This window comes from Platalea leucorodia, assembly GCF_965183815.1.
Source record: "Platalea leucorodia genome assembly, chromosome: 1".
NCBI lineage: Eukaryota > Metazoa > Chordata > Aves > Pelecaniformes > Threskiornithidae > Platalea > Platalea leucorodia.
Window position 1 is genome coordinate 107,111,263 of NC_138823.1, and position 14,360 is coordinate 107,125,622.

At 41.9% G+C, this 14,360-nt stretch overlaps 1 protein-coding gene across 1 annotated transcript in view; it reads right to left on the reverse strand.

Moving 5' to 3' along the window:
* The window catches only part of ADCY1 (adenylate cyclase 1), a gene marked incomplete at its 5' end in the record, with an annotated part of 160,895 nt that overhangs the window by 82,571 nt on the left and 63,964 nt on the right, over positions 1 to 14,360 (reverse strand). Inside the window, one exon of the mRNA XM_082310612.1 lies at positions 8,397 to 8,515. Within this exon, the coding sequence (XP_082166738.1) occupies positions 8,397 to 8,515 (119 nt within the window). The remainder of the gene's footprint in view (positions 1 to 8,396; positions 8,516 to 14,360) is intronic.

Genomic DNA, 14,360 nt, shown 5'->3' on the forward strand with positions numbered 1-14,360 from the left:
TTCAAGCCCCGCTCTCCGTGACAGGTGGTGTAAATGTGATGGTTAGCAAGGCTAAGTAGTTATTACAGTGTTAAGCCTGGTGTTGCCTCATTGCCCAGGGGCTCAGCAATGCTTTTACTCCTCTGTCCCACAACTGAGCAAAGGGACCCCAAGAAGTCATCATTCTCTTTGCTTGTGGGCCTTACCAAAAACTCTGCAATCCTATGCTCTTTGAGATATTCAGCATTTGTCCTATAGTTTTCTGTCACACTAAGATTTTACTGGTAAGTTCACAGGATCAGGGAGTTTGGCTGATCTTGTAAGAACTTAAATCACTTTGGCTTTTAGGCAGACAAGTTTTTAGTGTCATAAGTTACAACAGCATGTCAATATTCTAATTAAATCCTAAGGGGAAAAATAATCAATTATTGAGCAGAGCTTTGTCAAACTTCTGCTCTGCTCTTGATTTTAAAGTCTGCGTGATGCCATTGTGTTGCAGGAGCAGTGCTGTCCTGGGTTAGAGGTTTGCTTGCTCCTAACGTTGCCTTCTTGCTTACAAAAGATGAGAGGAACATACACTGAGTATTACTAAAGTGCAAGACAGCAGCAGAAGGAGACTAGTTTGAAATCTTTCCTTCTGATGGCTTTATTTGAGATGCAAGACACGCTTTTGTCACAGGCTTTCTCTCTCAAGGTAACAGCTATGGTTATGCTTTCCATGACTTAAAACCTCCATCACTCCTGTAACACCTTCTGCTCATAGCTAATAACCACTTGTTGGTGCAGCTGCACCTGGGTTAGTATTGCCTTTCTTCTTGCAGCGCTCCCAGAGCAGACTACTGCAACAAAGCGTATATGATAGATACCCGTATCTTAATGGGTAAACACCGATGTGTAAGCACTGAAGAGCAGTGTTTTTCTTTTGACTATTCATTTCCCTCCTGATTTATTAATGACATAGACAGAGGGAGTGAGTGTACCCTCAGCAAGTTTGCGGATGGCACCAAGCTGGGTGGTGCAGTTGAAATGCTACAGGGAAGGGATGCCATCCAGAGAGACCGTAACAGGCTTGAGGAGTGGACCCATGTGAACCTCATGAAATTCAACAAGGCCAAGTCCAAGGTCCTGCACCTGGGTTGGGGCAATCCCAAACATGGATATAGACTGAGGGATGAATGGATTGAGAGCAGCCCTGTGGAGGAGGACTTAGGGGTACTGGTGAATGAAGTATCGGACATGAGTCAGTACTGTGCGTTTGCAGCCCAGAAAGCCAGCTGTATCCCAGGATGCGTAAAAGGAAGCATGGCCAGCGAGTTGAGGGAGGTGATTCTCCCCCTCTACTCCACTCTCATGAGACGCTACCATCCAGCTCTGGGGCCCCCAGCACAAGAAAGACATGGACCTGATAGAGCAGATCCAGATGAGGGTCATGAAAATGGTCAGGGGGCTGGAACACCTCTCCTATGAAGAAAGGCTGAAAAAGTTGGGGTTGTTCAGCCTGGAGAAGAGAAGGCTCCAGAGAGACCTTATTGCAGCCTTTCAATATATAAAGGGGGCTTATAAGAAAAATGGAGAGAGACTTTTTACCAGGGTCTGTAGTGACAGGACAAGGAGCAACAGTTTTAATCTAAAAGAGGGTAGATTTAGGTTAGATAGATACAAGGAAGAAATTGGTTACTATGAGAGTGGAACAGGTTGCCCAGACAAGCTGTGGATGCTCCATCCCTGGAAGTATTCAAGGTCAGGCTGGTCTGGGTTCTGAGCACCCTGATCTAGTGAAAGATGTCCCTGACCATGACAGGGGGGTTGGACTAGATGATCTTTAAAGGTCCCTTCCAACTGAAACCATTCTATGATTCCATGATTCTAATTTTTAATGGAGGTTTCCTAAAGGCTTCTTTTGAAGTTACCTGGAGTATTTTATTTGATATGCAAACAGCTACTTCTAACTGCTTCTGTATAAAAATTCTGAATAAAAGCAAAGCAACACTGCAGTGAGCACCTTCAGGAAAGAAAGCCTTATAAACAGCCATTTCTCTCATCTCTGTCACAAAAAAAGGAGTTGAGCTGGTTCAGCACAGGCATACAAGTTACACACATCATTATCTCATACTCCTTGACTACCTGGAGCATTTCTGTGTTGACGAGCCCTGAGTCATCCCTCCAGGACCCTCTGTATTCCTGTTTTCTCCCCTGTGATCCCTGCAGGCGGGCATAGCCAGCCCTTGCCCGGTGACTCTGCAGCCCTCCCGCAGCACTGCAGGAAGCTGCTGCACCTGCTAAAACCCAGCGTGGAAAGCCTGTGGCTTGGGTGAAGAGATTGAAGCTGTTTCCCAACTGCGAGTATTGACAGAGCAATCCTTTTCTATGTCACTCTACGGGGCGTTTAGAAGGAGAAATCGTGCCAAGTTACACAAGACATTTAAGAGCTTGTAGGTGGTAAATGTTCACTTTTAACAGCGCTCATTCATGTGCTTTGGGCACTTGAATAGTCCTGCCGGTTTCAATGGAGCCACTTGTATAAACAAATACTCAGCAAAATAAGGAGGGGTTGTATGCCCTGTTTTTTCTTTCCACTTGGGTCATTTGTTTAATCAGAGTACAACTCATAATAAGAACGATATTTTAATAGCGCGTGCTGTCTCAGAAAGGAACCTGTAGGTTGGTTTTTTTTTTTTCCTTAAAGATCAACCATAAGGGAAAATTAATAATTTTATCTATAACTCACTGCAATGACGAAGAAACAAGTGCTGTCAAAAAATTTAAAAAGAGGGCTGTTAAAACTAAAAACAAAGGGAGGGTTGTTTTTACGAAATAATCATTCATGAAAACTAGTTCACTGTGAAGTCTTACGAGCTCAGAAAACCTACATACAAAAGCCTGTTCATAGGCGTCATGATCGCGGCTTTTTAAAACGTTGGAATGGGTAAGTTAAATTCAAAAATTTTTTGAGTTCTGATGCTTTCTAGAAGACAGGACAGATCAGAAATATTTACATATAAATAGCTGCAGACTGTGCTCTGGCCTCAGACTGGGTCACAACAACCTCTAAATGGCCACAAGGAACCATTTTATTGGTAGCTTTGAATCATGCAGTGTGTGGCCTGAAATTAATCTCTCTTCTTACAAAACAGCCGGTTTTATTTTACACTTGTAAAAATGAGGCTAAATGAAATTGCTGTACCAGGCTCAAGAAATTGGTAGCAATTCAATGTTCACTTTCTGTTTCTCTCTTGAACGTTATTTGAGTTACAGAGCAGAGTGAAAAGTTGTCTGTTAACATATCAAGTCAGCCATATCCTCATCCATGCGTGTGTTGAAACAGTTTCATTAATATCTAATGGAGTGGGAAAAGTCCATTTCAAAAGAGACAGACAACAAAATGTGTTGAGGACTCCATACAGGGCATATATTTGAGCTGAAACACAACTTGAAATTACTTAATTGAATTATAGCTGCATGGAGAAATTCAATCAGGAATAGTGTGTTTTTACAGTAGCCACTGTACATATATATATATATATGTAATCTGTAACTTCCTCAGCCCTGTAGGGCCAGACAAGGAATAAGAAAAGGAAATAGTAATCCTACATTACTTAACCTAATCTTAGGAAAGAGCTGTCTCTTGTATGTTCCAAACCATACTCCTGAGCATCACAGGAGAGCTGTTCTGTTGGGGAGCTGTCACATGTAAGCTGACATCTGGTCCTGACATCCTTCATTGGGACCTTGGCTGGGGTCACCCCAGTAAGATAACATCTGTGCTGTATTGAAATGGCTCCTGAACTATATATGGACTATTTCCTTCTCATGAGGCACAGATATTATACTGGTTGCGATTATTTTACCTTCCTGATGCTTGAATCTAGTGTCCTCACTGGGTTCATGCTATAATAATTTTGGATGTATATTTTCATGTCTTGTTTTGCATATTGCATTTGCATTAAGTTGTTTGTTTCCATTTAAAACATATGCACACATTTCATAGAATCATAGAATCATAGAATCATCAAGGTTGGAAAAGACCCTTAAGATCGTCGAGTCCAACCGTTAACCTATCACTGCCAAGTCATTTCCTACTGTACAGCAATTCTGTTCAAAACTTTACAAGGTCACATATACAAAAAGCCTCATTTCTTCCTCTTTGACAAAAAAAGACTTATCTTCTTCAAGATCATTGGGTAATATTCAGGTATTCCACACAAAACATAGGAAAAGAAGCAGCATATCTGTACAGTGAAGAATTTGTTGGCAAAGGACTGCTTTTCATCAACTTGTGACAATTCCTTTTGACCTCTTCTTTGGGAAGGTTCCATAGATAAATATATTCTGTTTTAACCACTACCCTTTACACAGTGTACACAGGAGACAATAAAATTTGCCTGGGAAAGATTTCTTGTTCTTTTTTGCACAGGCACAAATACGTACAGAGGGTTGGAATGGACAACAACCTTTTCTTGTACCATTATCTCACTTCCAAAAATAAGGTGAATTTGGGCCTAGTGATCTTTCTCTTTTGACATGAAACTGTTGCTGAACAGAGCGCTTTGATGATCTTCAAAAGTTAACAGTTAATGGATTGTGAGAGAGGAGAGAAAAGCAGCTCTTCCCGTATGTTTCACTTAATCTTCACATAATGCAAAAAAAATGACAGAACCACCACAAAACCGCATTACGAGCAACTGAGTAAGAAGAAGGGGGAAAAATGCAAATAAAGGTGATAAAAAGTTGACATAAACAAAATATTCAGAGCAATTAATTTAAAAATATAAAAGCTAAATGAAAAAAGAAAAAAAAAAAGAGTTACAGAACAAGAAAAGAAATATCTCAAGTGGCCAAACAACATTTCAGATTGTGGACAGTCAGTGTTTGTTTCTGCAAAGCTCAGGCAGTAAGCATGAGCATTGTGCAAAGGATCGGCTTCTATTGGAACTAAGTTATAAAAGTGCATGCTCTGGAATTGGAGTTCAAGCTTTCAGCCTTCCTCTGCACTTCTGCCACTTTCAGTAAAGTTATATAACAGGCCTTCCCCAAGTTACAAGCTTGTACACGTCTTTCTTAGCAGGAATTTTTGGTTTGCTAAATGCGAGCACTTTGGAGGAGAAAAGGGTTTTTCCCCACAAACCACTACAGTTCCCAGGGCCCTTGCAAGTTCCTTAGATGGGACTGTTGTAGGAAGCCACCTATTCCGTGCTCTTTTATGGTTCATATTCATTGAAGCCCTTAGAACAGTCTCAAATGGAAATAGAAAGTATTATTATTTAAAAGAAATTTTAAAGACTTTATTTAAAATAAAATATTATTTAAACTGGCCCCCTCTCCACAAAGAAATCGTCAATGAATGCTGAAGGAGTTTAATGCTTTGTACTGCAGAAAGAAAAATAAAATCCTGGGTACTAAGGTGGAGGTCTGAACTGATTTCTAACTGAAGAGAGTTAGAAAAATAAATGTGAGCAAAATAAATTCCTCTCTTTCCTACCGATCTGGGAAGAGCTCATCGAAGCATGACATGACACTGAGGGCTCTGCCCTCGACATGGAGAGGCGTGTTGCCATTTCCTTCTGGAGGTGCAGTCAGTTGCAGGCAGTCATTCAACAACTATTTGATAGTTGGTAAAATATTTACCAACTAATTGATAAACCAGGGCTGTTGCCATGGTGTATGTGAAATCATAGAATCATAGAATCATAAAGGTTGGAAAAGACCCTTAAGATCATCAAGTCCAACTGTTAACCTAGCACTGCCAAGTCCACCACTAAACCATGTCCTCAAGCACCACGTCTACCCTACTTTTAAATACCCCCAGGGAAGGAGACTCAACCACTTCCCTGGGCAGCCTGTTCCAGTGCCTGACTACGCTTTCGGTGAAGACGTTTTTCCTAATATCCAACTTAAACTTCCCCTGACGCAGCCTGAGGCCGTTTCCTCTCATCCTATCGCTAGGGAGAAGCGTCCGACCCCCACCTCGCTACAGCCTCCTTTCAGGGAGTTGTAGAGAGCAAGAAGGTCTCCCCTCAGCCTCCTCTTCTCCAGACTAAACAACCCCAGCTCCCTCAGCCGCTCCTCATGAGACTTGCTCTCTAGACCCTTCACCAGCTTCATTGCCCTCCTCTGGACACGCTCCAGCACCTCGATGTCCTTCTTGGAGTGAGGGGCCCAAAACTGAACACAGCACTCGAGGTGCGGCCTCACCAGTGCCCAGTACAGGGGCACTCTCACCTCCCTGGTCCTGCTGGCCACACTATTCCTGATACAAGCCAGGATGCCATTGGCCTTCTTAGCCACCTGAGCACACTGCTGGCTCATGTTCAGGCGGCTGTCAACCAACACCCCCAGGTCCTTTTCTGCCAGGCAGCTCTCCAGCCACTCCTCCCCAAGCCTGTAGCGTTGCATGGGGTTGTTGTGACCCAAGTGCAGGACCCGGCACTGAGCCTTGTTGAACCTCATACAGTTGGCCCCGGCCCAGTGATCCAGCCTGTCCAGGTCCCTCTGTAGGGCCTTCCTGCCCTCCAGCAGATTGACACTTCCACCCAACTTGGTGTCACCTGCAAACTTACTGAGGGTGCACTCAATCCCCTCATCCAGATCATCGATAAAGATACTGAACAGGACCGGCCCCAGCACTGAGCCCTGGGGAACACCACTCGTGACCGGCCGCCAACTGGATGTGACTCCATTCACCACCACTCTCTGTGCTCGGCCGTCCAGCCAGTTTTTAACCCAGCACAGAGTGCACTTATCCAAGCCATGAGCAGCCAGCTTCTCCAGGAGAATGCTGTGGGAGACAGTGTCAAAGGCCTTACTAAAGTCCAAGTAGACAACACCCACAGCCTTCCCCTCATCCACTAAGCGCGTCACCTTGTCATAGAAGGAGACCAGGTTATGTCAGTATCTTTTCCCAGTCCATCATTCACTTCTTACAGGGGTGTATATATATATCCACTGTAATGTATCCTCCTGTGTTTTTCTGGAAGAAGGTAAAAAATGTAGCTATACAAGTCTCCTATTTTTCACATGCAAGATCTAGTGCTTAAAGACTCTGGTTTTTTTTCAGGCAGCTATTTAGAAGACTGAAACAGATGGGTTTTGTTGCTGGTGAGGTTTTTTTGTTGTTGTTGAAGGTTTTTTTTTTTCCCCCTGTTCTTTTAATAGGTGAGGAGTGGAAAAATCATGGGAGTTTACTAACTGCATGCCTACCTCCTCCAGCCTATCCTTTCTGGAGGATAATGCTCTGACACTTCCAGATATTTGCTGGGAGAAAAAGAAAGCGTTGCAATAGGAAAGGCAAAAGTGCAGCTCATTTTCTATTTTCCACTGTGTAGCTTTGGGGTTAAAAACTCCAGGAATTTAGAACAATAGAGGGGCTTTTTGTTTGTTAGTTTTAATAGTGCTGTTTTACAGAATGCTTGGTGTGAAGAGGGCAAGTCATGAGAATACGGGAATGGTCTCTTAGGTCTGCCCAGTATAGTACTGAACTGCCACTACTCAAAAAAAAAAAAAAGTTGTTTTCATCTCCTTAAAAAGGTAAAGCACACATCTTATTATTGGCACTGACCCCCAGCAGCAGTTCCCAGAGGGATGCTGTAGTGCTGTTCTCCACACCGGTGTCAGGGTGGCACCTGCAGGGACTTCCCCTGCACCATTCAGATCTGCAGTCACACAGATCCTGGGGTGAAACTCTGGTCTACCAGCACCTGCTAGAAACAGCTTGCTGGGTATTTACTGGGACGCTATCCCTCCTCCTTATCTTTTTTTCTAATACAGTAGTTGCATTACTGAAATAAAAGGTAATACAGTTTCTTACAGTACAGATGGTGAGGGGAGGTCTCCTGTTTTCAGTTCTCTTCCCTGAGGATCTTTCCTTTGCCATTAAAATGAGACCATCTTTCTTTGCCTCCATTCGCCCCAAAAGTACCCTCTTAATGTCAGAGAACTAATTCCCCTCTCCAGACAGGGTATTCAGGTTCAAAATCTTTCATGAACTCCACATTGAAGCAGTGAGTAAGCCACAGCAGCCTTAGTGGTTATGTGAAACATCATTTCATGTAGAGAAAAAAAAAAAAAGGGCACTCCTGAGGTTGGATTTCAAAAAGATCTCGGTGCAAGAGAGGACTCAGAAGCATGATAATCAACCAGTCCCGCTGCAAAGCAATGCCATTTAAGAATGACTACTCATTTGAAAAAAGTTGCCTGCCTCCCAGCACTACTATTCTAAGCTATTTATCGATTCACCATTATCTTCTGAGAAGACTATTAAGTCTTCCTAGTGGGCCTCTTCTCCCCCTCTCAATAAATGACAAATCTTCACTGCACTGCTTGTTTTTTTTTTCTCTAAGATCTGACTGCAATTGCACGTCACTGTATTTGTACTAAATACTTTCTGCTTTAAATTATTTCATGGGCTACATCAATCCTACCTAACGTTGTCATGCCTTTGAATGTAAATCTTGTGGAAAATCCTTTCAGGAGGCTTCAGGAAATCTTCCTTCATTTCCATTGCAACATTCCTGGGCAAAAGACTCATCAAGAGACGTTCCTAAAAGAAAACGTAAACAACATCAGTTTTGTGGTATAGTGTGTGACCATTATTCAAAAGCTTTAAACTAGCAAACTAGACAATCTTTTCCTAATCTAGTCTGCTTCCTGAGAATTTCTACTGCATAAATAACATGAACCATTTCTCTCAAACTTCTGCAGCCTGTGTGGGTGTCTTTCTTAAGTCTTCTGCAATAAAAATAAATAGCAAAACCCAAAAACTACACAGAAAGGGAAGAGCCAGCTTCAAGAGCAGATAATTGTCCATAATTTTCATTAACATCACAATGCTAATAATAACAACTTACTTTATTGTTAGTAGCATTTATCTGCCTGGGAAAGACTTCCCAGGATCATTTGCTATCCTTTTGTATGTCCTATTTCTGAATCTAATGAAAGTGTTATGTTACAAGGACTGTGACAGCTGGTTATTAAGCAGCGAGAGTGGATGATAGATTTCTCCACAGTCTGGATCAGCAAAACAGTAATAAAGGTACACTTTTAATGGCATCTTATCCAGCGTAGTAATGTCTGTTCCAGCCAGCTCAGTAATGGAATGCATCAGTACAAACCTCTGGTTAAACACATCTCTTCTCGCTATATCCACAGAGAGATTTTTAGCATGAGTCACTGACCTGCATAAAAACGACCTCTAAATTTTGGATCTTGTCAGTATTGACTATAAAGGCCTATGTAGTTTTTCCACATATTCTGGCCCATTTGCAGGTACCACCTGGAAAACTTGCAGCAGTTGTTCTTAGGTGTTGTAAGGTGTCCTTAGATACCTACTTAAGTTTTGTTTTCACACAGAAAACACTTGCCATTTAAAATGCAGTTCCAAGCTTATCCATCAGACCTGCTAGCTTCAGTCACAGCAACAGTCTGAATTAATTCACATAACCACGTTCGATCTCATTCAGGAATCCCGGGTTCCAGAGAAGACGGGGAAAAGCTGGAGCAAGGAAGATGTACCCTTGGTGGAAGAGGATCAGGTCAGGGAATACTTAAGCAAACTGGACATACATAAGTCCATGGGCCCTGATGGGATGTACCCACAAACACTGAGGGAGCTGGCAGATGTCATTGCAAGGCCACTCTCGATAATCTTTGATCAAACATGGTGACTGGGAGAAGTGCCCAAAGACTGGAGGAAAGAAAATGTCACTCCTGTCTTCAAGAAGGGCAAGAGGGAGGACCCAGGGAACTACAGGGCAGTTAGTTTCACCTTGAGTCCTAGAAAAGGGATGGAGCAGCTCATCCTGGAAACCAGGGTGGTTGGCTCAGACGGCCTCCAGGGTTCCCTTCCTACCTCAACTATTCTGTGATTCTGTTATCTGATGCTCGAGAGCCACCATAATGGCAGCTGCGAGACATCACAGAGGTGCAGATCTTGGTAAAACCACATCCTCCTTTTATTTAAATGACATTAAACAAATAAGGAGCAACAATTAACACTGAGAAGAGGGTATCTGCACAGACAAGTGGTTTGTGTTGCTCACATGCACACATTCACCAGCCAAAACACCAAATAATACTCAAAGGGTTTCTAATTTTACAGTTTCTTCTGGAAGAAGACACATTGAATATTTATGTCACCAAGGAATAAGTTAAACTTTGCAGAACTGCCCTGGTACTTACTGTAGACTAAAGTTCCTTCATATGTTTATGGCAGTTCATGTGGAATTAAGGCTAAGGATCATTAACTTAGTCTATTTCCTATTGTTTTCATATGTATACTAAGAATATTGCAAAGAATACCATAGAATTAAATTTTTGTTAACATTTTAAGAATGTATCAATATCAGATTAAGCAAACAGTCTCACATCTTGGTAGAAAATGGTTAATTACTGTAATTTTTATGTTGATTTAATTAAGTATGCTTATATCTCTGCAGCAGAATTATATTTGGGTAATCCAAAATTTGGGTTAAAATCCAAAACAAATAGTTTTGTCAACAGTGGGTCTTATGAAGCTCTGTTGCCCACTACTTGTGGCTTGCAGTTGATTTACTGTTTTAACTGAAATATACTGAGGTTGTAAAATGAGCTGACCACCTATCAGACAATAGAGAATCCACACAAAAGAGAAGTTTGGACTGATGGTTAAATTCTCTGGTGCTTAAGATGGTATAAACTCCAAAGGATGCGGAATTTTATAAGTATTATCCTGGGTGCCAATTTTATGATGTCTGATAGGACTAAATGTTCACTGTAGCTTCTCTTTAAGCGAGCATATTAAACAATTTAAACAAAGAAAAAAAAAACATATTAAACAAAGATTAAACAATCTTTGCCATTTTGCTGAAGTGGATAAGTAAATTCCAAAGCTGTTATGGAGAAAGAGTGGGGTTTCAGCTTCTGTTTCCTACAAAGTCTGACTAAACCAAACAGACAAACAACCAAAAAAAAATTATACTGACAGACTCTTACAAAGACTAATGCTGACTGAATAGATCTTCTGTGGCCTGTAAACACCATTATAATACAAGATGTGAATAAAAAACTCACAGATAACTTCTGCAGTGCATGGCAAATAGCACAGAAGCCAGGGAAGTAATAACAATCATTACTGTGAAGGTAGCGTCGGAGAGCTGCAGGATATAGCATTTGACAGCGTTGAAACTTGCAGATATCAGATGTATTAAGGGAGGCTACAAAAATGGTGATTCCTACACACATTAGCTTGACTATTACAAGAACTGAAGGGAGCTTATGAAAATCCTATATCAAATTGTTATGGCTTGCTTTTTTCATTAGAGATGAAAAAAAAAAAAAGATGGATTACTGAGGAAGAATTATAGAGTCTTTACAAAGAGGGTTAGCAGCCTCAGACTCACCGAGTGAGGAAAGACTCTATTATGGCTTTTTCAAAGGGCGGCCACTGCTGACCTTTCAGGCCAAGAAAGGAAGCAGCATCGTGGCTGTAAAGAATTGTCACTGGAGGAGAGACTGGAAAATGTAAGAAACAACCCCACAATGGAAAGTATCGAAGCACTGAAAATAAATGAAAGACAGCATCTATCTCTCTAGAAAAAATATAAGAAAAGTCTGTTTTATTTTGGGCAAAATCTCATCTGTCAAGCAAAGAGGTATTGCCCTTCAGGTCAGCCTAAGGAATGATCAAGGACTCAGACATTTGGAGCTGCAAGAGTGAATTCATGTACGCCAAATACAGCCGTTGGAAGGTTTGCAAAAGGGCTCCACCTGGATCTCTATTCAGCAAGTCCTACCATCATTGTCTGATTTTTTTCATTTGTTCCTGTATGGCTGATCTGATTATAAAAATAATCTGAAAACGAGACTAAAAAGACGACTAGATGTGCACGGCTGCATACTGCACTGAATGGAACAAGTGACAGCACTGAAGCAAGGCCGGTCACATTTGTGGTGACATTCATGCTTGAGTGGTTGTTGCCTCTGACGGGGATGGGTGGTGACGGAAAAAAATTGAAAGAGTGAGACAGGGAGCACTAATCAATTAGCAACAACTTTGACTAGAATAAAACAACACTCCTGCTGCAGACCTTCTTACTGGTGACAAATGATGTTGTATTGAGGTAGCCTCAACATGTGGCATATTCCAAAACACACGGCCTAGTAGAGAGAAAAATGTTTCCACGTTTTCACCATTCTCACTGATCTACAATGCTGTTTAGGCTTATTACTGCTGGTTTCTACCCAGAAAATTAAATCTTGGCCCTATGACCAAGTTATGCGGTTTTAGGAATTTGTACTCTCTCCTTCTCCTGCTGTAAATCTTCACTCAGCATTAACATGGTCTAAAGTGAAATCACATGCTGAAAAAAAAGATTCTTTTCAGAGATTCTAATTGTCTGTCAATGATTTTGCAGTCCCTGTACAAATCTCACGGAGAAAAGAAAATGGCAGATGAGGATCTATATCTCCTTCATTCACAGCATTTTTCATTAAATTTGTATTTTAAATTGCCAGTCGTAGCCTGGGATTTAGAATGCCAAACTGGGCTGCCTCTGCCAATTGTCTTATCCTCATTAATGAGGATTTCTGCACCATTAATGAAGACTTAGTTAATTTTGAAAAGGACACTCGATTTAGAAAAACATCCAGATTTCCTTCTCCCACAGAAATGAAGCATGGCTAGAAATAAGAGAAGGAATAAACATTCATTTGACTCCAAGGCAAGTCAAAATATATATACCAAGCCAATTAGGAATTGCTCAGTGTTACCTTGGCACTATTCAACAACTAGCACCATTATGCACATGACAAAGAAGGAAAATATGCAAAGGCAGAGAAATGAGAAAAAAAAAAAAATTGTTCCCCATTGTTATTGGCCAAAAAGACCCTATATTACTACTTGTTGTTTGGAACATTCTCAACCCTGTACTCCTGTACTGCAATTCTCACTCTGGGTTGGACCTGGAGAAAAATTTTAATAATCTTGCAGTTATTTAAGACTTGGCTAGACAAAGCCACAGTTGACCAGACCTGGTGTTGCCGGCAGCCCTGCTTTGAAGGGGTGGTTGGACTGGATGACCTCCGGAGGTCCTTTCTGACTGTTGTGTACCAAGGGGGACAACAGCACAAGGATCAGGAGTGGAGGGTGCCTGTGGCTTCCTGAGGAGGCCTGAAGCCATCCTGCCACCTTACCACACACAAGTGTGGCTTCTAAAATAGCAGGGGAGCTCAAGGCTCAGCACCCTCTGTGATTTCTCTTTCCTGAGAGGGGAAGTGGAAAGAAGCAAGCAGACAACAGAGACTGTCGAAGCAACAGTTTCCATCATCTGCATGCTCTATTCAGCCCCCATGTTCTCTTCAGCTTTCTCCAGTTTGGAGGCTTCTCAACACAACTCCCTCTCCCATCCCCATCCCTGGCCTGGAGAGCTTCTTCCACCCTTGCCCTGGCTCTGCTGTTATAGGAGCCCCCAGTGCATGTTCTTAATACATTTCTTGTGCTTGTCTCCAAATGAAGATGCCCTTCCCCTCCCATTTTGAAAATCATTGTCTTTGTTATTTTACTGCTTCTTCCAAACACTTATGACTTCCTAAAAGTCCCTTTGAAATTTTCACCTTGATTTATAATCATTTCATGCAGCTCTCCGAACAATACTACCCAGTCCAATACCACATTCTATTCCTATTGTACAAAATGATTTATTTTGACATCTGTATGGGAAATGACTGTGATACATTTTGAAATTCCTTCAGCAAGTTGTAAATCCTTTATGAACCCACTCTCCCTTCATCAGAAAAGACGAGTAAAATGCAGAAAAATGTCTTAATGTTCCCAGCCAGCATCCTTTCCTTTCTTTCCCATTGCCTGCTGTGCAGTTGGATGACACCTCACAACGTTCTACCCGTAAACTGGATGCACTTGCTGTGCTTCTCCATGCTAAATTGTATTCCTGTAGATTATCATATGAGATAAACAGAAAACAAAATGGAAATCTTATTTATAGTCAGTGCAGACTATTTTATCAGAGGAAGCAGCTGTCATTTTCTCTGAGATACAGAAGAGAAGCAAACAGAGGAACTGTAGTATCACCTCAAAGCTGCGGGCTTTCATGTTTCTCTGGTTCTTTGAATCTCATTGCTCCTTGCCCTCTCACGCTACCATATATGCACATCTAGTGGAATACATTTTGAGAATGAAGTTACAGTCTGGACCTGCTGAAAGGCCATGCAGAAAAATTTACTGCTTTGCACGTCTCTTAATCCCATGAGAACGGGACTGTAATGGATGCAACTCAGTCTCTTTAGGTCAGCTTTGTTGGGTTCCTCCTGAAATGCTGCTTACAGCCAGCCTGCTGGCACTGCTGCCCTCACCCACCAGGCAGCCTGGGCCCTACGCCTGGCTTGGCAGAGAA